At 42.8% G+C, this 22,862-nt stretch overlaps 3 protein-coding genes across 6 annotated transcripts in view; 1 reads left to right on the top strand and 2 right to left on the bottom strand.

Moving 5' to 3' along the window:
• Positions 1-1,176: 1,176 nt before the first annotated feature.
• Slim (scruin like at the midline) lies at positions 1,177-3,831 on the bottom strand. The gene is made up of 3 exons (XM_076797371.1): positions 2,626-3,831; positions 2,228-2,557; positions 1,177-2,149 (listed from the first exon to the last, which is right to left on the bottom strand). Exons 1-3 carry the CDS (start codon positions 3,298-3,300, stop codon positions 1,979-1,981), a joined length of 1,176 nt encoding a protein of 391 aa, XP_076653486.1. The 5' UTR covers positions 3,301-3,831; the 3' UTR covers positions 1,177-1,978.
• A 1,306-nt stretch (positions 3,832-5,137) lies between these two features.
• LOC143359536 (uncharacterized) lies at positions 5,138-8,873 on the bottom strand. 3 transcript variants are annotated; one of them, XM_076797520.1, is made up of 8 exons: positions 8,663-8,873; positions 8,277-8,558; positions 6,424-7,735; positions 6,145-6,311; positions 5,949-6,082; positions 5,681-5,813; positions 5,411-5,592; positions 5,138-5,334 (listed from the first exon to the last, which is right to left on the bottom strand). In XM_076797520.1, the coding sequence occupies exons 2-8, from the start codon at positions 8,527-8,529 to the stop codon at positions 5,239-5,241; spliced, it is 2,277 nt and encodes a 758-aa protein (XP_076653635.1). In that variant the 5' UTR covers positions 8,530-8,558; positions 8,663-8,873; the 3' UTR covers positions 5,138-5,238. The 3 variants fall into 3 exon arrangements, with proteins under 3 accessions (XP_076653635.1, XP_076653633.1, XP_076653634.1); XM_076797518.1 differs by having other exon boundaries at positions 5,138-5,592; XM_076797519.1 differs by lacking the exon at positions 8,663-8,873 and having other exon boundaries at positions 5,138-5,592; positions 8,277-8,560.
• A 2,986-nt stretch (positions 8,874-11,859) lies between these two features.
• Positions 11,860-22,862, top strand: part of LOC143359636 (uncharacterized) — a 352,730-nt gene continuing 341,727 nt past the window's right edge. Inside the window, exon 1 of one of the 2 annotated variants that reach the window (XM_076797715.1) lies at positions 11,860-13,444. In XM_076797715.1, coding sequence (XP_076653830.1) covers positions 13,253-13,444 — 192 coding nt within the window. In that variant the 5' untranslated portion in view covers positions 11,860-13,252. The remainder of the gene's footprint in view (positions 13,445-22,862) is intronic. The other variant, XM_076797714.1, reaches the window with a different exon arrangement.

The following is a 22,862-nucleotide window of genomic DNA, read 5'->3' as shown; positions in this document are numbered from 1 at the left end:
ATATAAGTTTATTTTCTTTTTTAATAGGTTTACTGGGTTGAAAATAATACATAGGACAGTATTTTTATATTCTCCTAATGTTTTTACTGTTTTAAATTGCACCTACTCGATTCGTGACATAAATGCATAAAATCCGCTGACTAATTATTATAAGCCATCTCCGGCGAAAAGTTCATTACAAATTAATTCACTCTCGAAGCGCAGACGTTCTTCGTTTTTGTCTGTTTTCTTCGTAGTGTCGCGTAATTGGGAAAACACAGCGCGACGCTGTGGAGGAAAAACAAGTTTCACCTTGAAATATGTACATAGTGTCTTTTTTCGTTCTGAAAGGCTCGTGCACTTTCAGGACGTGAGGGACAGATGTATGACGCTACAGAGAGATCGTCGAAGTGCGACGCTGCACGGAGGCACTACTCTAATGCATTTTGTAACACGTTTATTTGAGAGATATCACAAAAACAGTGAACAACAGATAGTTTTAAAAGATCGAATTGCCGTAAATAAATGAAACGAACGAGATTCCCGTGAACTTGGGTCAAAACGGACCCGGGCTGTCTAAGCGTGTCAAATGATCTCCGGTACCTTGCTACAGTAAAGTCTTGATCCTCGGGTTCGCGCTGTGACATAGATCGTGTAGGGCTACTATTTTCTTGTGACAAATTGTATCGTGTTTAGTGTCATTTTAATCAGAAAAATGCCAAAAATAATTTGGCGAAAGTCCCATAAAAAAATAGTGAAAAATAAACAAGTTTTGTAATTAGATTAGTAGTGGTTCACACCGATATACCCGACCCGATATCGGATTACGCGACATGTTTACACTTTACCCTTTGCGAACTCACTAAGATCGTGCAGCTCCGTTAGGCTTTTTTTAAATCAATACTTTACTGTAACAATAATTAGACGCCTATCGTTTGCGTACTGAACAAAGTAATCTGTTTTTAAGTCTACTTTGTACTCTGAACTTGGTACGTAACGTGCATTCCTGTTTGATATGAGTTCTGCTCGAGAGTAACTGCAAATGCAGAAAAAGGCAACGTTCGTTATCGCGTGTTACTTTTGTGCTAAAGTGGAAGATAAAAAAGCAGCAGTACTATTTATATTCGTTTCCGAAAATTGTTCAGTTTCTTTCGAAAAACGAAACGTGGCTTTCCACACAGAAATTCATCGCATAAATATATTTTAGTCGATTTATTAACAATGATAGGTCTCGTGCGAACATTCGAACATAATACAGCAGTTTATTCGACGGCGAAACATAATCTGCAGACGAGGAGACGAACTACCTCTGTATTTACATTTGCAGGCCAATTCGCCGTTGTTAAAGAAATAACGCTACGGACAATAAATAGATATTCAATTACTTCTCCGTCGGTCGGTGGAAATGCGCGTCTTTTGTGTATCGATTTACTGAAACGCAAAAGTTCTACGAATTTCACATTTTTTTTTGTGTAAACATGGTTTTAAATTAGCGCACAGTTTTCTACTGCAAAAATATACTTTGTGTACGAACTAGATTTAGGAATCTTTACAAACGATTTGTACAGTAAATATATATGTATATATATATTTTTTACACATACATATATATTTTTTTTCCCAACAAATTGAATAAAGGTGTTAGGTATGAGTATAAAATTTCATTATCTACTTTATACCGTTCACGAAGTTAAGACTATAATTTATCCGTAACAATTGCACGGTCTTGTAAAAAAAAGTGATCGATTATTGCTAAAACAGAGAGAAAACAGTTCGCCTATTAATTCGCTCGGTTCCTAAAACACATGATTACGTATTAGTCAACCACAAACATAATATTGTTACAAGATGTATAAGTCTATTCGTCGGTGTTACATTAGAGAAGTATCGTAGCTCGAGTAAGTCAGTTCATATTCAACAATTACAATAGTCATACAATAAAGAACTGGTAACAATGGTCGGAGTGCTAATGTTCTGAATATTCGGCTAGTAATCAAAATTAAGGAAAATCAATTTTTTCCACGAATTTTAATGGTATACCTATGACAAGTAGTTCGTGTGGCGACTTACGACATAAATGTGGAAAATAATTAAGTAACGCTTCCCAACACATTTGCGATAGCCTCGGGATTTTTAGCCATATAGAATATACAGCATCTGTTCTTGTCACCTGTAAGAAAAGATTTGATAGTATCATGAAGGTTTTCCGTCGATGGAGAACCCAACAGATGATGTAACTTTTAATTACCTCGTTGTTATGTTTTATTATACCGCCGAATATATACATGCGTCCCTCCGGAGTAAGGGCAGCCGAATGAAAGTATAGAGGATATGGTAATACGCATTTCCTTAAACAAGTCCATTGCAGCAAACTCAAATCTAATCTCCAAACATCAGTGAAAACACGTTCATCATTGTATCCTCCAGAAATTACCACAGAGATGACACCTGTATTCTCATCCCTATATTGTACAGAGCCATGGCAGCGTCTGGGTTCCGGTACCGAATTATCTTTGTTATCACCATAAGTATTCAATACAATCCACTTGTTCATCTCTAGGTCGAAAGCAGGAATTTCCTGAGCACAAACACAAGACATCAAAGTACTTTATTACAAGTTTCAATAAAAAGATATGTCTTACTTACTGAGAAACCAAATGCTTCGATAGCTGTTCCTCCACCCAGAACGTATATGAGTTTCCCGTCGTATGCCAGTTCGTGTCTATACCTTCCTGAGGGCTCGTTCTCGTCACCTCCTGAACATATGTAAACTTTCTCCCACATACCAGTCCTAAAATCGTATCTATGAATGTCACAAGTGTACTCGTATCCTGTGGTACCGCCGACGGTGTACAAATAGGGTCCATGGCAGATGATAGCTTGTCCATATTGAGGATCCGGTAGATCTCCGAACGCGGCTAGTTCATACATTTCACCACTATTCAGATCGCTGGAATAGAGACTATTGCTACAACTGGATCCGAATGGTACACCGGTTCCTCCGTATACTATTAAACTGTCCCTAATTAAAATGACAGCGTTCGATGCTAATTCTTTGGGCATACTGTCTTGGCCTGGCAGACGACTCCATTGTTGAGAAACTAAGTTGAACTTCCATAGTTCCTTGAACAACGGTTTACTCGAAGTCCATGCTTGATCGTTTTGCATGTCCGGATCACTGTCGCAGATGTACGGGTTGAAACCACCATAAGAATACAAGTACTTGTGATCACAAACTATTCTGTGTCCGCTTCTAGCTTTCGGACACTCGACGCTGTTTGGTTCGTGCTTTTTAAACACGAACGGCTTGAACTGATACATTTTCCTCGATTCCAGGATAATGCAATTTTCGACGTACTTTGTTTGTTGTCAAGGCTGTGAGTGTTACGCAGTGTTACGCGCACTTAGAGAGAGGTTGTTGTTCGGGAATGAGTTACGTTAGTTTAGCTTGTATTGCACTTTCTGTCCGTTGACAATTTATTTGTCACGTTCACGTTGACGTGTTTAAATGAATCCGTCGTGCTGCTTCGAATAAACATGTGAACATGTGTTTCGATGCGCCCGAGAAATGTTCAACACAGACATCTTGCGCGAACACTGCAGCACATCTGGTATACTTTTCGTATATCAGCGGACATCACTCGACACAACGATATATTTCACCGTCGCCTTTTTCCTTCGGTTCTCTATTTACGTAAAAACGACACAGAGTTACGTACTCGCGAGATTCTTAACGATTCAATTCGAAGATATAACTGTTTTCAACGAGGCACGTATATGGCAGCGAACAGTGTGGGTTTACAGCTGTAACTTCTGCTGCTTTACGCCTATGCAGTAGCGCAACTGCGACTGCGTTGATCACCTGATTGTTGATATATTTAAATTGTTGATGATGATATTTACATTGTTAGAAGCTTAGAAGATCATTTAAAGCACGCACGGTTTCGGGAAATTCTTATTTCATATGCTACATACGTGGCAACTTCTTATGGCGAGATTTATACGATAAGACACGTAACGAAATAGAATGTCCTATTTTCTTCCGTCCTTATATGGCGCTCTATTGTTATCTACGAACTGTAATTAATAGTTTGGAGTTCCGTTTTGATATTTATGAATGTAGAACGCAACGAGCACGCATTAGGTACGTTTATGAGCTTGAATGAATAAAAATCAATCATTCTTTCGTTAATTTCATTCCAAATTATTTCTCGCAAGATGCGCAATCAATTCTCAGCGCACTCTATCTGTTGCACCTACAACTATATACTCGCACTGACATTACCGACTGCCGGTGAGTTATTGAGTCAGCGATTAGATACAAAAATGCAAATTGGTTACGAGATGCAAATAAGGGTAGACTTGTTCGGCTATTACACAATTTAAGACAATTTTATTAACTGATACCGTAAACCAATGCTTTGTTGGTCAAATTAAATTGGACATTCCGACCAAAGGGTTTCCAAAACAGCTTTGTGGAGACTCTTGGAAGACCCTGAAGGGATCAAGATTTCGTTTGATCACCCTTAGTTTACGGGAAGAGCCTAGGGAAGGGAAAGAATGCGTCTAGGGAACAGAAGGGCAAGATCCTGGAGGGCACTGGGTAGGGAATGGACCAAAATAGGGAGGGGACCAGGGAAGGGAAGGGTCCAAGGGTGAGAGGGGACCAGGAAAGGGCGGACTCCAGGGAAGGGCGAGGTCCAAGGGGGAGAGGGGGGCAGAAAAGGGAGGACTCCAAGGAAGGTAAGGATCCGAGGGTGAGAGAGGACCAGGAAAGGGAGGACTCCAGGGAAGGGAAGGATCCGAGGGTGAGAGGGAACCAGGAAAGGGAGGACTCCAAGGAAGGGAAGGATCCGAGGGTGAGAGAGGACCAGGAAAGGGAGGACTCCAGGGAAGGGCGAGGTCCAAGACTAAGAGGGGACCAGGAAAGGGCAAAAGACGTGGTAGAGGGAAAAGGAGGGTTACAGGAAAGGGTGAAAGGGAGCAGAGGGAAGGAAAAGGAAAAAAAGTGGAAGAGGAAAGGTGGAAGGGGGTGGAGGAAAGGGGGCCACAGGTGACTCAGGGTCCACCAGGAACCTGAAAGGTCCCTCTAGACCTATGGGGGTCATGACCCGCGTGACCCCTGTACCTCCCGGAGTTTCTGTTTCGTCCGGCTGCTCCGGAGGACTAGAAATTGTTGACAGTGCATCTCCAGTCAATAATGTTATTTTTCGACATATATTTATTTCCTCGGAATAATTATACACCTATTTGTCAATTCTAATGCTGTCGATTGCGCTTCTCCTCGTCCTTCTCGCGTGTCAAGAAACGTTTCAAGCGTCTTTTCGTTTCGGTTTCTGCAACATCTTGTCGTATCTGGGGAGAGCACAGCAATTAATTGTCTCCAAGTGGTATCTAAATGAAAATAGAAAATATATGCATGGCTATTGACTTTAGCGAGTAGGAGACCCGTTATCTTATCCGGCACTGCAACAGTTTCGTCCGTTTCTTCTTGCTGCGTCGTTAGGCTGCTCGCTCGCGAGTATATCGTGCCGCGTGTCAAAACTTTGATGCTGTCTCTGGAAAGGACCGGGGCGATCAATGCCGCGAGGGGTACGCTTTCGTCGATCAAGCCTGAATAAATAATAAACTATAAGAATAAATTTATGGACGTTCCGGATCGCGGACGCAAAGGAGAAAATCCAATAGAACGCGCGAGAACCTTGGTTATTAATCCTTTTGCTCTTAAGAGAGGCACACATCTGTCCGACTAAAATTCTCTGAGTGTTCGTCATTCTTCGCAATATTACATGATCAGCGTCTAAATGACCAGGATCCTGGGCAGCTTTCCAACTCTGTGACCACACACGGAATAGGAAAAATATTTCGTTATCAGATCGTTTCCCCCGTGAATATTTCACCGGCAGTTTCAAACGCGTTCGTGCCGGTGCAATGATCCTTTTTTCCCGTGGTTATTGCGAAAAACTCACTTTGGCATTCGCTGGACGTTTAGCGGGAACGTTCCCCGAAGATAACCGATGCTCGTCGGTCTTCGTCAACGAGCTTGCCCGCTGGCTTCGCACAGACTTTGTGCCCGCGATATCGCGATCGTCGGACTTTCCCTCTGTTTGCATAATACCTTTATCATAATTCCTATCATTTCGTTGTCGGATCGAATTCGCTCACCGTTTACCGGATCCGTTTCAGGCCGGATCGTCTCGTTAACTCCTCCTTTATTGTTCGCAGGTTTCATCTGCGTGTCCCCGACGTTGGAACGTTTCCTCGCACGATCTTTCTCGGCGCAGCTCGTGGCGGCCATTGCGATCGCGTTGCATTCGTTACACGTGTCCGGTCTGGGAGATGAAATGACTGTTGCAGCGACGATTTACGATCGCGAACTCGGCCGATTTGTACCTACATCGGACGACCGACAGATTTCTCACGGAGAGAACACTTTCCACTTACTTGACGGCCGCCTGCGTCGCGTCCAGCGTGCTTTTTACGGCGTCCTCCTTTGCTACTTTTTCTTCGGCTGAGATTTCCTTGGTATTCTCATTCGGCCGGGCATTCTTTCCCGCGTCGAGGAATATGGCGTTTCGTATCTCGGCAATTAGCGCCTCCAGACATGGAGCCGACGGCATCTCCAGCGTCAAAGCGACTATCTCCTTTTCTGGGATGCCCGCGAATCGAACGTCGATTTCGTCCATCGCCACCGCGGTCGAGACCACATAGCTCTCCGGAGACGACATCAACGACTGACCCAGCAACGATTGCACGAAGATCTGGATCTCGGAGCGCAACAGCATCCTCCTTATCTCGTCGGTGTCCCGCGCGATCTGTACGATCATTCTCGATTTCTCTGGATTCACCCGTTCCAGCACGTCCAGCACGGTCTGCACCAACGCCTGGACCTGATAGTTCACGAGGATCGGCACGATCCGCTGATCTCGGTTCCGTTTTTCGAACCACGTTCTGCCCGGCGTCGCGTTCAAGTAGACACACTTTCTGAACTTGTTCGTCGCCTCGGGATTGATCGACGACGATAAAAGGGAACTGGTCGACGGACGGCTTCCCGGAACACCGCGAAACGGGGACTTGGTGCTGGAGGTTACCGAGGAAACGTCCTTCACCGCCCTAAAACTTGAATTTATACTGATCAGGTCTTTGTTCGGTTCCCAGCAACTCCTCGGCCCATGGTGCGAGCTGTCGTTCGGTCGGCTTCGTTTCGGCTTCAACATCGTGAACCGGTAATCGAGCCTCATCGATCCGATCGTGGATCGTCTGGACGCGCTACGCGTGGACCTGTTGATCCAGTTTCTGTTCGATTCATTGGTGGTCGCTCTACTGACTGCGTCGTCGTCCTCGTCCAGATGAAACGAGTAACTATTTCTCTCGCCACCATTCATCTCCATGTTGGATCGGGCCAGTTTTCTCTTGGACATGCCCTCGGCCAGGGCCTGCTTGATCCGCAGCTCGTGAGAAGGGCCCAGCAACGAGTACACGTGCGGCGTGATCACCGGCATCTTCTCCAGTCCCTGCTGAGCGATCTTCGTGGTCCTCGCGTTGCTCGTCAGGGCTTTGCCAAGGTCGTCGTTCTTGCCCATGTACTGCCGGCACTTCTCCTCGAAATCGCGAGCTGCCTGCTCCTCCAGAATCTTCTTCCGGGGGTCCTCGTGCAGCTTCACGTTCTGCATCCTCGCGGCCGCAGCTTCCTCCGTGTCCACCACGTAGCACGTCAACGCGTTGTTCCACGCGCCGGAGAACCGTTTCTTTTTAGCTTAAAAAGGTTCCAGAATCATTACTGGACAGAAGAAATGAGTAGCTGCAATTTAGAGCAGCAGACGGGTTGCAAGAATTTAGGAGCTTCGATGTATTAGTCTCAGAATATCACGAAATGTCGTGATTAGCTTCTGTTCATTGTTATGCGGACCATTTTTATTTTGCATAGAAATACAGGGCAATGGAAGCATGAGAAGAATTTGAGAATACTGCAACGTTTATTAAAGCTGTTAACACGTTGACTGTCAACTATGAGACTACTCGTAGTTTCTTTACTTGCCATAATGTGATGAATAATATTTTTGCACAAAGAAATGACATTCGCGTATAAAACGATAAATTCTTTAAGAAGAACAGTCTTTCGCGATGACGACTAAATTAAATTGGATTTTTACACCGGAATCGCAGGGAAATACATTTTTATTGAATTTCTGTCACACAATTAATGCAGAAACTTTTCATTTTCCGCAGTCTCGTTATAACTATTGGTAGACTAGAAAATAAATTGGTCGTACGTTGTTCCCGGCAGTATGTGGTACCTTTTTCCAGCAGAGGTGTCACAGGCTTGACCCTGGAGCTGTCGTTGTTGTTCCATCTGGTGGTGTGGGCGGTGAGCAAATGCAGGCAAAGTATTTTCTGGGGATCGACCTCGTCGCCGGTGAAGATTATCGAGCGCACGAACTCGTACGAATCCCTGGTCGCATTTTCCTTGGACGCCGCCCGCGCGGTGCAGCATTCCTTTATGGCGCCGTTGCAATGGTAACAGAAGCCCGGATTGTGGGTTTCGTACATGCGCACGTTAATAGCCTGCGCGTCAATTACTGTGTCGGCAATCGGATCGAGTGATTAGCTGGCAGCATGATTGGCTGGGTCGAGGCAACACCGACGAAAACGAGTCGGGACGAAACGTGGAGCGGCGTCTTACGTTCGATCCGGCGGAGAATTGTCTCGGTTCCAGGTTCTTGTGGCGCGAATGGAACCGTTGCCTCGCTGTTTCGATCATTCTCAGGTCCGACTTCTCCACATTATCGAGTTTCCGGAGTTCTTGCGCCAGCCTCTGACGGCTGATCTCGTTCTGCTTCATCAGCTTGTCCTGGAATGATACGTTGGATTTCATGGTCGTCCTCGTCCTCGTTCTCGTTTTTGCCCCGGAATTTTGGTTAGATAAGATAATTTAGAACGGGGAAGGTCGGACTTCGATTCCACGGAAACGCGAACGACCGTGGTTCACTTCGCACTGGACGTCTTTGCTCTACTCAAAAATCGATTAGGCTCGCTACAGACTACCGGTCCGATCAAACGTTCCGGCGTCGTACAGCGTGAACACACAGAATTTATGTTTGATCGGACCGATAGTTTCGTGTCGAGCCCAAATCTTGAATTCAGATTACAGTGATTTCCCTATATATGTCGCCAAGGTCTGGATGGTAAACGTCGCGGGATTATCCCCACTACCGCGGGGGATGGTCCGCGAGGGGCCAAGAAGCTCGAGAGGTCTCGGTAAACATAACACGGCTCGGGTACGTCTCCTGTTCGATATATGTCGGTGGCAAGACCCGCGTTGTGGACATATATCGAGAATTCAGTGTAATGGGCTGAAATGCGGTTGATTGTTACTCGCGTGGGAATCTAGGAACGATGATTTCGGACACATAGTGCAATTGTGCGAGTAGGAGAAAGATTCTCGCTTCTGCCTATGCTTGGATAGATTAGATTGCACGTGACATATAAGTTCACGGTCTGCGCGACATCCTAATTGCACGAGGCTTGTTGATATGCTTGACGCGACCTGTCCACAAGTGAACTTTCTAATAGACACCCGTTATTTATAGATCGCAAGAATTTATTTACCGGCGAGCAAGAGCACGCGGTAGCCGCGTCGTTGCGTCGCGAGGACGCTCGCGATCGCAACAAGCGTAAATACATGCTAATCGTGCCAATTGTAGCCGATTGTTTTCCTTTGATCCCCCGAGTCAACCGCGAACGCATTCGCAACGCCTGTAGAAGAGCTTCATATTATCGAGCATGTTGCATCATCGCGCGGCTCCCGCGCAATAGAAATCCATTCCAACCGGACAGATCTGCTCCACGGATTACAGGGAAATCAGAAACGGTATTACATCTGTTTCTCTCGTTTCGGAGCGACAGTGTACACCGATCAATATCAATTTGTCTTCGCGGCCGTTGATCGACGCGTTTCACAACGCGGACGAGCACGTTTTGCAATCGATCTGCTCGTAATCGACGGCTGGATTGTTTTTCAACCGTCGCGTCGAGACTTTCGAAAATTCCACCGTTCGAACAAAAGCGAATTCAACGGGAACCGTCTGCGGCGGGTATTGTTCCGCGATCGAAGTTTCAATTAAAATCGCATTAACTCGAAATTACGGCGATCGATGTAGGACGATCGAGATAAGACTCCGAAAAGGATAGTCTTAACGTCGTGTTTGTAGAACCTTGACATTTTTCAATGAACACGCTAATGTCAACATGTATCGACTTGACCTAAAAAATCCCGCTTTCCTGAAACATCAAGAACCTTAATACCTGTTGTTCAATGTACTACAATGTCTGCCATTCGCGTTGGTGACTTCTATATTTGTTGACTGCGGGTCTTTATGGCAAAATAAAAATTGTCCAATTCAATTGTGAGAAACAGAAGTTAGGTAAATATGTATTTTCTCTTTTAATAATTTCAGCCAAATCATCCAGTCCTTGTAATGTTTTGACTGTTTTCTGTTTGATCAGCCCATTTTTGTTATAAGTGCATGAAATCCGCAGTCTATTACATATCTGTAACGATACAGTAAATTCTCGTTAGGAGTCAGTCCCGCCGTTCTTTTTACTGACTCTTATACGAAATCGGAGGTTCCCGCCGAACGTTGGCACTGTCCCGTAATGAGAATTTATTGTATTATTTATTCCAACGAACATTTTCAATAAGCACGTCCAATTTAACCCATTTGCATCACGAGGAAATATGAAAAGAAGGCCTTCATCGCCAAACTTTTTCTTTTTTATTATATTTAAGTACAAAAATGACCACAAGTAAAAGAACTTCATATTTCAGCGTTACAAGAAAAAAATAAATTGAGCGTATATATACGCTCCGGTGATAGTGACCAGGAAAATTGAGCGTACAGTCAGTCCCATAAGTATTCGTACGCTCTTAAAAATTGCACAACTTTGTCAATATTGGACTATACTACTTGAATGTTTTTGAGAAGTTAGAACAATTGAATCACTACATAACGTGAGAAAAATGTTTGATTAAAATTGCAATTGGTCGAAATTAGAGAGAAAGCACTAAAAGTTGTATTTTGCAACTTTTTTATGCGGGCTTATATTAAAAATTTAAAAAGTACGTTTTGTACATCTGTATCGATTATACATATTCTGAATATTTCATCTAAATCGGTCAACATTGCACCGAGCTACAAACATTTAACAGAATTTAGCAGAATTTTGGCCTTCTCAGGGAATTTCGCCCTTATGTGATCATTTTGGAAGTCCACATAGAAAAGTTGCAAAATACAACTTTTAGTATTTTCTCTGCACTTTCGACCAATTGCAATTTTGGTAAAAAAATTTGTTCGCTTTACGTAGTGATCCAATTGTTCTAACTTCTCAAAAAAATTCAAGTAGTATAGTCCAATATTGACAAAGTAATGCGATTTTTAACACTAGGTTTACGGAGCATTAAAAGTGAGAAGAATGCGTCTATCCAAGTTTTCAGCCATGTTTTAAATAATATATACCTCAGGAAGTAAGTTTGTTGAGTAATTCCACGTAGATGGATCTTCACAATCTCAATATTCGTAAATTAAAAATATTAGAACCCGTCATTTTGACGGGTCCCGTAAACCTAGTGTTAAGAGCGTACGAATACCTATGGGACTGACTGTATACGGTAACGATGAGTTAAATGGGTTAACAATTTTCAAACTTCCCGCGACGGTCGATCCATCGATGAACATTGCGCTCTATACACGTAATTCATGGAGGGAGGGATGCGCGCGCAGCAGCCTCCCTTAGTACGGCTGCGCTGATTGGTCGCGCGACGGAGTTCGAGATTGAACGAGTTCGACCGGGATTGACGCGAGGAGAGTGTAGCGAGCGTAGTGTGTTGTATTGACAAATTATTCGAAGAAACGACGGTGTGTCGTTCGTGTTACACGGGAAAAGAATGTCGGGTAAGATCGGGTCGCTTCGTAGATGGACAAGTGATGTACAGCTTGCGCGACATTGTGGTTAAAAGAGGAACAGCGCGTGTTGTCGGTGGTGCGCGGTAGCGCGGGATAAACGCGTTCGTGTTTACGCAGGGATTCGGTCCGTACGGAACGGATAACCGTGGAACAGTGACGAGAGAACGAGAGAACGAGAGATGGAGAGAAGGAGAGAAGGCGCGGCGGTTAGGAAGGCCGGTAGTGTGACGGGCCTGGCCGCGTGGTAGGATTGGTAGGAAGGAGGTTGCCGCGATTCAATTTCAGTCGAAGCGCGCCAGGCAGACCGAGCGCCAGCAAGAACCGGCTGCTCTCTTTTCCACACCTCGTGCCTCGTTTTTTCGAGCACGCAGTCGAATATTGTCCGTGTGTGCGTGTGTGCGTGCGCGTGCGTGTATGTGGTGCGTGCCCTGTGTATCTCTCGCTCTCTCTCTCTTTCATTCATACATCAACCTTTCTTTCCCTCTTTCTCTCTCTCTCTCTCTCTCTCTCTCTCTGTTCTTCATCTTCGCGCGTCTTTCTCCGTGTGTGTACGGTGTTATATTCGTGAGACTAGGATGCACATGTACCGGCCGAGAGAGGGGGATGCGAGCGGCGCGAGCCTGCCTGTGTGCGAGCCTCCAGCCTCCGAGCAAGTGTTTACGTCGTCGTGGTGCGTGTAACCGAATGTGTGGACAACCGTTGCTCGGGAACCAGTATTCTCAAACGTTTTCGAACGCATTCGGAAAAAGCTCGGTCGGCTACGTGCAACAACCGACGACCCAGTTCTCTGGACCATTAGACACGGTTTAGCGAGAGTGCTGCTCGATATCGAATCGTATCGAACTGGTTCAACGTCTATGGCGCGGGAGGAGTTTCGGTGTTGTCAAGTGTGATCTTCGAACGAATAAATACTAGAAAGTAAAAGAGAGAGAGAGAGAGAGACACGTGTCGACCGAGCGCACCACTGAGAAGCATAGAGAGAGAAAGAGATAGAGAGTGGTTGTCGATAGTTATCGGATCGAATCGGTGACTTCCGCAAACGAAGTTAACGTCGACGCGGGATTGCGAACGAACGGACCGTGAACGGTGCGCGAAAAATGTGCGCGTTTGCGTCGAGCCGAGCAGTCGATCGCGCGCGAATCAACGCCGCGTCCACGGGTCCCGATTCCTCGGCGAAGATTCACCTTGCGATAGAGTAACCGCGTATTCTCGCGGAGCACGTGTCAGACCACCGTTTTCGCGTTGTTGTTCGTTCCACCGCCATGGCCACCAGAGGATAACACCGAACAGAATCCCGGCGATACGTGAGAATGGAATTCGGAGGGTACAAAGGCACCGGTCCCCGCGTTAGGGTGCGACGACGCGCGGAATTAGGCAGACGGCTCACCAGGAGGCTGTCCCTGGTCGCGAAAATGCCGGCTGCCATTCTCAGCAGAGCCAACCCGCCCGAGCCAAGGCCGGTCGAGATCACGGCGATCGCGCCTGACAAGTCCCAGCTCACCGTGAGTGATCTTATTTTCTTTTATCGTCCGACGATTCCCACCGTTTTCCTTTTCATTTTGTACGCGTGTTATTGTTGCGCGTGCTGGAGGTTATACAGTGTGTCCCGCGCGCGCCACCCCAACCAATCTCACGCGCAGGGTACTTGTCCGAATTATTGCGCCATTAACACTTTGACTGGCCATCTAGAAACCTAAAAAATTCCATAAAATCAAAGTAAGTTATTTAATGAAATAAAAAATGTATGATATTGAGCAGTCCTCCAAGTTTGTTGTGTTTTACAGATCCTAGTCGAATTTGGTACAATGAATATATTAACGCAAACATTCATTTTAAAACCTGGACAAGTAATTCCGTCACCCACGTATGGGTGACATGGCAGTCAACGTGTTAACCCCTTGCTCTAGAATATCGAGCCATACTCGTGACGAAGATTCTGAACAGAGTCTAATAAATATGTATGTTATTAATTAAAACCGAAACAAAATTCTATTTTGGAGAAAATATAGGCATGCAGTGAACGTAAACTGTCTTTTTATTTTCTATGAAATTCGGAACGATGAAGAATTCCTAATCATTATAATCACAAAATAAATAGGAGTGCAAGGGGTTAAGAAAAAAAAATAAATTTCTATTTCGCTCCAGTCTGTTGCCATTCAGGTAGCACATTTTTATTCTGCCCGAAGATCCTTAAAAGAATAGTAAACGGTGGATTTTTGTGCAAAATCAAAATTGCAAATAAAATGCACCGAAATGAAATTCCACTTTGGCGTTCTTAATGTACAGCTATTGAAGAACATATAGGCATACAATAAACATAAATTTTCTCCTTTTTCTTTTAGGAAATTACGAATTATAAAAAAGTTTTAGTCACCCAAACCGTAAAGTAAATTGTAGTGCAAGGTGTTAAGCTAGTTTGTTGATTCATGAATTATCCGACTTTAATCTGATCTGTTCAAAACTTGTATTCATTGAACTCGAACTCGTTCTTTTGATTAGAATATTTTCTTTTCAAGTTAACTATGTTAATATTTTACTATAACTTAACCCTTAGCACTCGAATGGCGACTGTAAGGCGCCACTAAAAATTGCTGCATCATTATTCAAAATATTTATTACATTATTAAATTTGTTTGTATTTAACCCTTAGCGCTCGAATGGTGATTGTAAGGCATCACTAAAAATTGCTGTATTTTTATTCAAAATATTTATTACATTATTAAATTTGTTTGTATTTAATAAATTACTAAACATTTCGGTATTGTAGTAGTAAATTGCATCATTTTCGTATGTATAACATGAAAAAAAAATATGCAGAAGGGCAATATTCTAGGTGGGAAGAAAAGTTTCGTTTTGGAGTTAAAATGCTTCCATGAGAGTCCATTAGAGATTCCAATTAAAGTCCATGCTTGTGTGTCACCAATTAATGTGCCTGTCTAAACACTGCTCCCTTAAAAATAATAATTGCTCTCTCAAATAATAATAAAAGTACTTCTCAGCTTTTTCTTTCGCCTATTCAGTTTTGCCAGAAATGCATAAAATCCGCAGGGCTGTTTAGAAGGCAATTTCGTACAATTTAGCAATTTAACAATTTAACAATTTAACAACTTAACTTGAAAACGTTTCTGTACGAGCTTGAATCGACTAGCATGTAGTCATACTATGTAGTTAAATATAGTCAAGAACTTTAAACATGTTGAATTTCAAAGCGATATGAAATATGCAATGCAACGAGATGTTTCTTACTCATGCAAGCAGTTGCATAATTTATATATTTTACTGCCATTGACAAAAAATGACGTCACTCCGGGCGCAAGAGGTTAGAACGTCGTCGAGCGGCCTTGCGGGAAATCTGAAAATTAGGATAAGCACGTCGAGCGTGCTTTATCGAATGGTAACGCTTCGAGAAACAGAAAATTGTTATCTTCTGAAAATTCTGATAAAATCGCGCTGATGTTATCACGTGACATTACACCCCTCCCACTCTCTTTCGAATTTTCAAACGTGCTTCTTCTACACGTGATTTTCGCGCGTTCGGAACACACAAACAAATCCGTAAATGCTAATATATTTACAATACATATAGCTTGTATCTACAAGGTTCAGTCCTTCGAACGAAGGTAAAGAAACGTCATAATTGCAATTATTATATCGAGAGTCATAAATAACGTTGGAAGATTAGCGAACGATTGTGAACTGGCGATAATAACGAGAATGGTTTAATTGGACAATGATTATTAAGCGTGAATTCGTCAATGACGATAGTAGACTGCGAAAACAATGAAAGATACAAAAAATCTAAAAATATTCTTATGTCGTTTTCAAGGTAAAAAGACTATTAAGTAATGAACTGAATTTTTATTTAACCACCGCTTCCCACAATCGCTGCAGAATGTTTTTATTTCGCACAAAGAACCGCAGTCTATTAATTAGTAAACATTCTGCACCGATGCAAACCGAAGAAACGAAGACAGACATTTTTTCTCGTATGTAGTATTTCGCGATACTGTAGCAGAGATCGATACGGAGACATCGGTATGAGAAAGAAGGGACAAAATCATGAATGTCGTTATGGTTCTCTGCGTGGCGATCGATGAGCCGAGAACAATATTTATCCGGATACCTCGGGGAATAATACTGTTCGATTGTCACTCGGATCGGCGGAGAGGGAGAGGAGAGGAGAGAACCGATTGTCTCGAACTGTGTCGCGCGTACACAACGTATCTCCTCGGTACCATGGAAAAGTTCACGCTTACAGCGTTTCGAAAATGTTTGGCATACTTCGCTTTCGTTCGTGCGCGGTTTACAATCGACCCTGAATCACCTGGAGATCCTCGTCCAGAGATTGCGGTTAGATTGTGCAACGTGGATCGCACGGGAAGAGCAAAGGGTTAAACAGAGCAATTATTCCCCCGTAGAAATTGCAAATAAATACGTTCTTGTCGTGAAGCGGTCTGAGAAAAGTTCGCGGGTTACGAAAAGCGGATGTGCAGAACGGCGCGCAGATTCCGCGGTAGAAATCGAAACTCGCCAACTCGCGGCCAACGCGGGGTTCTTACGTTAGATTAATGTACCACCAACAGGTAGAGGTACGGTGCAAGCATAAGCCGGCTTACCGAGCCGTACCGAGTACATTCTATACAGGAGTAAGAGGCGTTACCTTCGGTATTTAAACGGTGTCTATAGAAACGTTGCACGTCATTCCCCTCTTGTGTACGTGCGTTGTTGCTTCGCCTTTGTGCGCCGCGTTTCTACACTCGGACGCTGACTTTTGTCGAACCCGATCCCGATCCCGATCCCGATCTCGATCTCGATCTCCGGCAACCTTTATTACAGGCTCTACCATTTGATACTTTCAGTGCCGCGTCTTCCATTTCTAAAACATTGAGCTGTGTCTCCGTCTTCCCTTAAAAATTTATTTTTTCGGCAAAATACGATCGGTGCACCTTCGGGATCGGGAACTATCAAGAGCGTATACCGATTTTTGAGAATTTGTGCGGGGTACTAGAAAAATCTGACTTGGAAAACAGCCTCCGAAGTTAATTTCACAAAGTGTGAGGTACTAGAAAAATAATCTGATGTGGAAAACAGCCTCCGAAGTTAATTTCACAATTTTATCCGAGGTACTAGAAAAATAATCCGACTTGAAAAACAGCCTCCGAAGTTAATTTAATTTTGTGCGAGGTACTAGAAAAATAATCCGATTTCGAAAACAGCCTCTGAAGTTAATTTCACAAATTTATCCGAGGTACTAGAAAAATAATCCGATTTGGAAAACAGCCTCCGAAGTTGATTTCATTTTGTGCGAGGTACTAGAAAAATCTGACTTGGAAAACAGCCTCCGAAGTTAATTTCGCAAAGGGCCTAGCAGGATAAGACTGGTCCAGCGGCCCCAGTACGATTTTTATCGGTATTGTAAACAATGGTTTTAGGTTGAAAGATAATCCCCCAAAATTTTAAGTCGTTAACCCTTCATTTAAGGATAATATGAGGGTAAATACCCTTAACTGTATCATTTTTTTCATCGGTTGTTAATTAAGATAGTCAGATGGAACAAAAACGGAAATATTCGAACTTACCCCCTTCATATCATATATTTTTGTCACAATTGTGATCAAAGTATTAAGGGTAGAAAAAAATTATTTAATTTTTTAGGTGTGGGGTTTGCAAGCAACCCTTCGAGTGACCACTTCCAAAAAATTCAAGAACAATCTTCTGTTACGTATTTGATATATACAAAAGTTTCAAGATCCTCAGATTGGTGGAACATAGTTAAATATTGAAAAACAAATGAAATTACGCCATTATAATAGTATAATGTATAGTGCAGTGTTTCTTACGACTCTAATTCCTAACTCCTTGATCAATTATTACTTTTTAAACGCGACGCATCGTATTATATTCTATTTTTATCTTCCTGAATTTTGTGCGGGGTATTAGAAAAATAATCCGACTTGGAAAACAGCCTCCGAAGTTAATTTCACAAATTTGTGCGAGGTACTATAAAAATAATCCGACTTGGAAAACAGCCTCCGAAGTTAATTTCACAAAATCCGAGGTACTAGAAAAATAATCCGACTTGGAAAACAGCCTCCAAAGTTAATTTCACAAATTTGTGCGAGGTACTATAAAAATAATCCGACTTGGAAAACAGCCTCCGAAGTTAATTTCACTATTTTATCCGAGGTACTAGAAAAATAATCCGACTTGGAAAACAGCCTCCGAAGTTAATTTCACAAATTGCAAAATGAGAAATATGAGACCAGTCGTAACAGCATCGGGGTTCACAACGAAATTATTTGCGAACAATTTTCGTACCATTGTTCCTTATGGGAGTGCGTTATTTGTCCTAGCTAATGGTAAATAATTTTTCAAAGGTCCCGCGTAAAGTCTACGCAAAATACTACTTTTTAAGTTGGGAATAGCAACAGGTTCTTCTCCAATGCTCGAGTAAGTGGATCGATGGTAATCTCGGTAGCTCGAATCAGGCTCATTGTTCACGCCAGTCTTCGCTTTTCCCATTTTCTCTTCCGATCGCTGGGAAGAGGAAGATTCTCAGCTGTCGAACACGTTCCGGTAATAACGACACTTGCACACGATTGCGCGAAAGAAAAGTGAAGGCGTCGTTGAGCGTCGTTGAGCGTCGTTGAGCGTCGTTGAGCGGTTCCTTGAACTCCGCACGTAATCGTCGTAAGAAAGAAAGTGCGCAACGTGATCGATACCCGGCACTTTCTAGCTGGTCCCGATACATGCACTTTGCCCTCGTTCCGGCTCCTAACTGGTTCTCCAATTTCGTCTGCCTACCGTCGAAAGCTTTTTTTCTAGCATCGTTATTCAAAAACCTTGCGAATTTATCGCCTTCAATTCCCGTAAAGTTCATTGTTGAAAAGCAGTTTTATTCTCAAAGTTTCTATTCCCAGAGCAACGCTCTCAATAACATCTCGGAGTACATACCAACATAGTTCACTTTCGACTTTTGATCAACGAAGTCGTGTACTTGGAAAGCCACTCACGCGTTCCTCGTTAAATGTCACGAGTAATTCGATATAATTAGAGTTCTATCGCGCCAACACCACTAATTTCAAGTGAAATCGAAAAGAAATTCGTTCAACTGCGGATTTTATGCACTTATGAGAAAAGCGAGTGTAATTTAACGCGGTAAAAATATTTGAGGAATTTGCACATGCTATTTCTAGTTTTCAGCCTGCTGAACATAATAGAAAATAAATCATGAGAGAATTTTAATTGAAATTATGTGAATACAGAATTTTAAAAACTTATTTGAATATAAATTTTATTAGTACATTGTGGGGGATTTAAATTGAAATTATGAAAAGTTATTTGAATATAAATTTTAGTAGTAAATTGTAGGGGATTTGAATTGAAATTATGAAAAATTATTTGAATATAAATTTTATTAGTAAATTGTAGGGGATTTGAATTGAAATTATGAAAAGTTATTTGAATATAAATTTTACTAGTAAATTAAATTTGTAAATGAATTTTACTCGAAATTATGAAGGTAAATTAAAAAAAATTCTTTATAAAGATCAGCGGTCTATTTATCATTTATAGATAGGCGTTACGGAGTGACACTCGATGTCGATACAAAATCCGTACACATTGTTGTCAACTATAATCGCTGGCTGCATATCTGAATTTTTCTGTTGTTCAGAAATAGCACGGCAAGCAACCTGCAAATTCCTCCGTCGAGAACAAGAAAACAAAAATTGCATTTCGTAAAGAGCGTTCTCCGGGCACCGTTGCTCGGACTGATAATTTTCCAATTTTCCTTTATCGATCGATCGATCGATCGCGCCGATCGTTGCACAAGGTCGCCATGCGGCGGTTGCAGAGCGTTATCGAGGGTGTTGCGTACCGTGATTTTCGACGGTGGTTTTCACGCTGTTTAACGATCGAGCAGAAACCACGATTACATGCTAATGCAGCGGGACAAGTGCGGAGATCGACCAGTGATCTCGCTCGCGGGACTGTTGACGCGTTTCCCCTGGATTACGATCTAATTGCCCGGTAATTTGTAGCCGCCGATTCTTTCGCGCGCGGGAAATATATCGTCGGTCGGCGCCGATAACGCTACTCACGGTTACCGTTTCCCGCGATTCCCGTTTCGCAATTTCGAAAAGTAATAATCTCAGTGAAAAATATTGCCACTATCACCGAGCTTTCTTTTTATTATATTTAACCCTCTGCAGCTCGGTGTAACTTTGAACTCTCGTACCGATACATTCACACTAATCCTACGAAGAAGTACAGTGATTTCTCTGTATATGTCGCCGAGGCCTGGGTGATAAACGTCGCGGAATTATCCCCACTACCGCGGGGCATACCTCCTGCAAACGCCGAGGAGTGTAATCATAGTGTAATTAAAACATAATGTAATTTTCTTGTAATTTTCATAATTTCAATAATCGTGAAATATGTGGTAAGTTTAGCGCTACTAATTGTTTAGTCTAATTTGATGTTTGGGCACAGTGTCACGGAGGCGTGTGACGAGAATTTTTATATCATCAATAATGCAGACATTATATACAATTCCCGGGTGCCGTGGATCGTAAATTCTCGATACGTTAATTAGTCTGGGAATCGCGGCTCGATTGAGTCGAATCGATTCGGCACCCGTTCCGCGCATTACGGAAACGCACATTTTCTATCGCTTTCTCCGTGCGCTTTCGTACAATTAGCTTGTCGAACTGTGCGCATAATTAAAAGGTAAACATCCGGTCCCTACCGCTTTCTCGCGTTTTAATCATTCTGCCGTTCTGCCTCGATCGGGCCTCTGATTGCGCATTAATTTTCAGCATACCGAATTGACATTGTCGGACCTCAACGCGTTCATTCCCAGCAGTTCACAGCTTAAGATTTCCTACTGCATCTTCCTGTGGCGGTAGCAATTCTTCTCGGAAATCGTCCAGCGATGTAATCTAATCATTTCGTATGGCATGATTATTTAAGAAAAGAATTTTTAAATTACTTCTACGTGAAACATTGAAAATTCTATCACGATGCTAGCTATAGGTAGCTAAATCGTTAAAGAATACGATTCCTCTTACCAGATATTGATCTTAACCCTCTTGCACTAACAGACATTTGTTTATCACTGTATTTTTTTTCTTGTTAAGCGAGTAGTTGAAATACAAAGTAGAAGAAACATCAGATGAGTCCCATATCACTGGTACATTATTTCCAACCTATTAAAATTGTTGCAGAACAAATCAATTTTCATCTCACTCTCCTCAATCGTCCAGCGATGTAATCTAATCATTTCGTATGGCATGATTATTTAAGAAAAGGATTTTTAAATTACTTCTACGTGAAACATTGAAAATTCTATCACGATGCTAGCTATAGTAGCTAAATCGTTAAAGAATACGATTTCTCTTACCAGATATTGATCTTAACCCTCTTGCACCAACAGACATTTGTTTATCACTGTATTTTTTTCTTCTTGAAATATGTAAGTAGACGATTATAGACATTTATGGCAAAAGTGAGTAGTTGAAATACAAAGTAGAAGAAACATCAGATGAGTTCCATATCACTGGTACATTATTTCCAACCTACTAAAATTGTCACAGAACAAACAAATTTTCATCCAACTCTCCTCTCTTGTAATTGTTGTACACAATTTTCATTTTGCGTACAGATCCTCGGTCTACATATAAATTAACCGAGCATCCACAATTCATTGCAGTCTATATGTAAATCAGCGAAGAACTAGATTTTCTGAGAATTAAATGTCGATTAATCCGATGCAATTTAATCCTGAAAACATAAACGTACCAGTTTCTTCAACAATGCGAGAGGAATAAAGCATTACGATAGCCCCCTGAGAATTAGGGGTCGAACGTTACTCGACCGAATGTGTCTTGAATACTATTAAAATTACAGAAACTAGTGCTATAGAAAATTTCTGTGACTTCAGAAAGTTCCCAAAGAGCCCGTTCCGAGCGATTCTACCGATCTCGATTCTCGATGTATCGTCACGATCGCAAAGCGTCGGAGGGCCGGCAGTCGAAGCGAAGATCGATTCTTCTGGCACGGTTAACACGCGCGCGAACACGGACGTGCCGTCGTTCGCAAAGGTCACTGACACGTTGATCGCGGCCCGCGAAACTCACTTTCGACTCGAGGAGAAGGAGGATCTCGAAGGTAGACCTCGATCGATCCTAGTATACGCGAACCAAATGGAACGAGACGGTGCGCCGCATGGGACGACGGGGAGAAAGTGACAGTGTCGAATTAACCGTGCATCCCTGTGTTTAGCATAGAGATCCGAGTTCGACTCGTTGCCGGCATGCAACGATCCTTCTAATCGTGCCCGATTCCTGCTTATTACCGGGCAACCGTTCATTAAAGTTCCGCGTGTCGGTAGCTGTCGAACAGGAAACCGACGAAACTGCTTTTCCGTTATCGTCCTTCATCTTGTCGTTCTATTTGTCTCTCTAGGCGTGTGCCGGCTTACATCAGTCCCGGAAAATGGGTAGAACAAATTCAGGTTTCAATTATGACTCCATCTACCACGAGTAAACTCGTGCTGAACGTATTAACGCGTTGACCGCCAACTCGGTGACCAGAAAAATTCGATCGAGGCGATTTATTTAAATACGACTGACACTGAGAAGTTGAAACCGATGGGTTAAGCATTTTCTCAAGAAGCGTGCATTTACTGTAGCAATTAGTATAGAATCGATATAGAAATGGTACTGTGACCCTCGGTGAAAGCCCTAGGTATTTCGTGGGATCGTCACTGCATTGTGGACGATACTAAATGAAGGGCGAGCTATCTCTATAATTTGCGTGCAACTTGTTAATTAGATTCTACAGATTTAGGTGGAAGCCGTAGATATGCTACAAGTCAGCTTGTCGTTAGCATCGTTATAAGATGGTGCTGTTTAACAA

The sequence above is a fragment of the Halictus rubicundus genome, chromosome 12 (genome assembly GCF_050948215.1).
Source record: "Halictus rubicundus isolate RS-2024b chromosome 12, iyHalRubi1_principal, whole genome shotgun sequence".
NCBI classification, from domain to species: domain Eukaryota; kingdom Metazoa; phylum Arthropoda; class Insecta; order Hymenoptera; family Halictidae; genus Halictus; species Halictus rubicundus.
The sequence above is the reverse complement of the archived record's forward strand: the minus strand, read 5'-3'. Positions and strand labels throughout refer to the sequence as shown.

Bases quoted from the DNA above. Each gene is read 5' to 3' on its own strand.
- LOC143359536 (XM_076797518.1), bottom strand. From the start codon at position 8,529: ATGTACGAAACCCACAATCCGGGCTTCTGTTACCATTGCAACGGCGCC. The intron at 5,814-5,948 runs GTGAGTTTTTCG...GTGTGGTCACAG, and splicing joins AACGTCCAGCGAATGCCAAA to AGTTGGAAAGCTGCCCAGGA. The intron at 5,593-5,680 runs GTTCTCGCGCGT...TTATTTATTCAG, and splicing joins CAAAAGGATTAATAACCAAG to GCTTGATCGACGAAAGCGTA.
- Slim (XM_076797371.1), bottom strand. From the start codon at position 3,300: ATGTATCAGTTCAAGCCGTTCGTGTTTAAAAAGCACGAACCAAACAGC. The intron at 2,558-2,625 runs GTAAGTAAGACA...GTTTGTGCTCAG, and splicing joins TCGAAGCATTTGGTTTCTCA to GAAATTCCTGCTTTCGACCT. The intron at 2,150-2,227 runs GTAATTAAAAGT...CTTTTCTTACAG, and splicing joins TAATAAAACATAACAACGAG to GTGACAAGAACAGATGCTGT.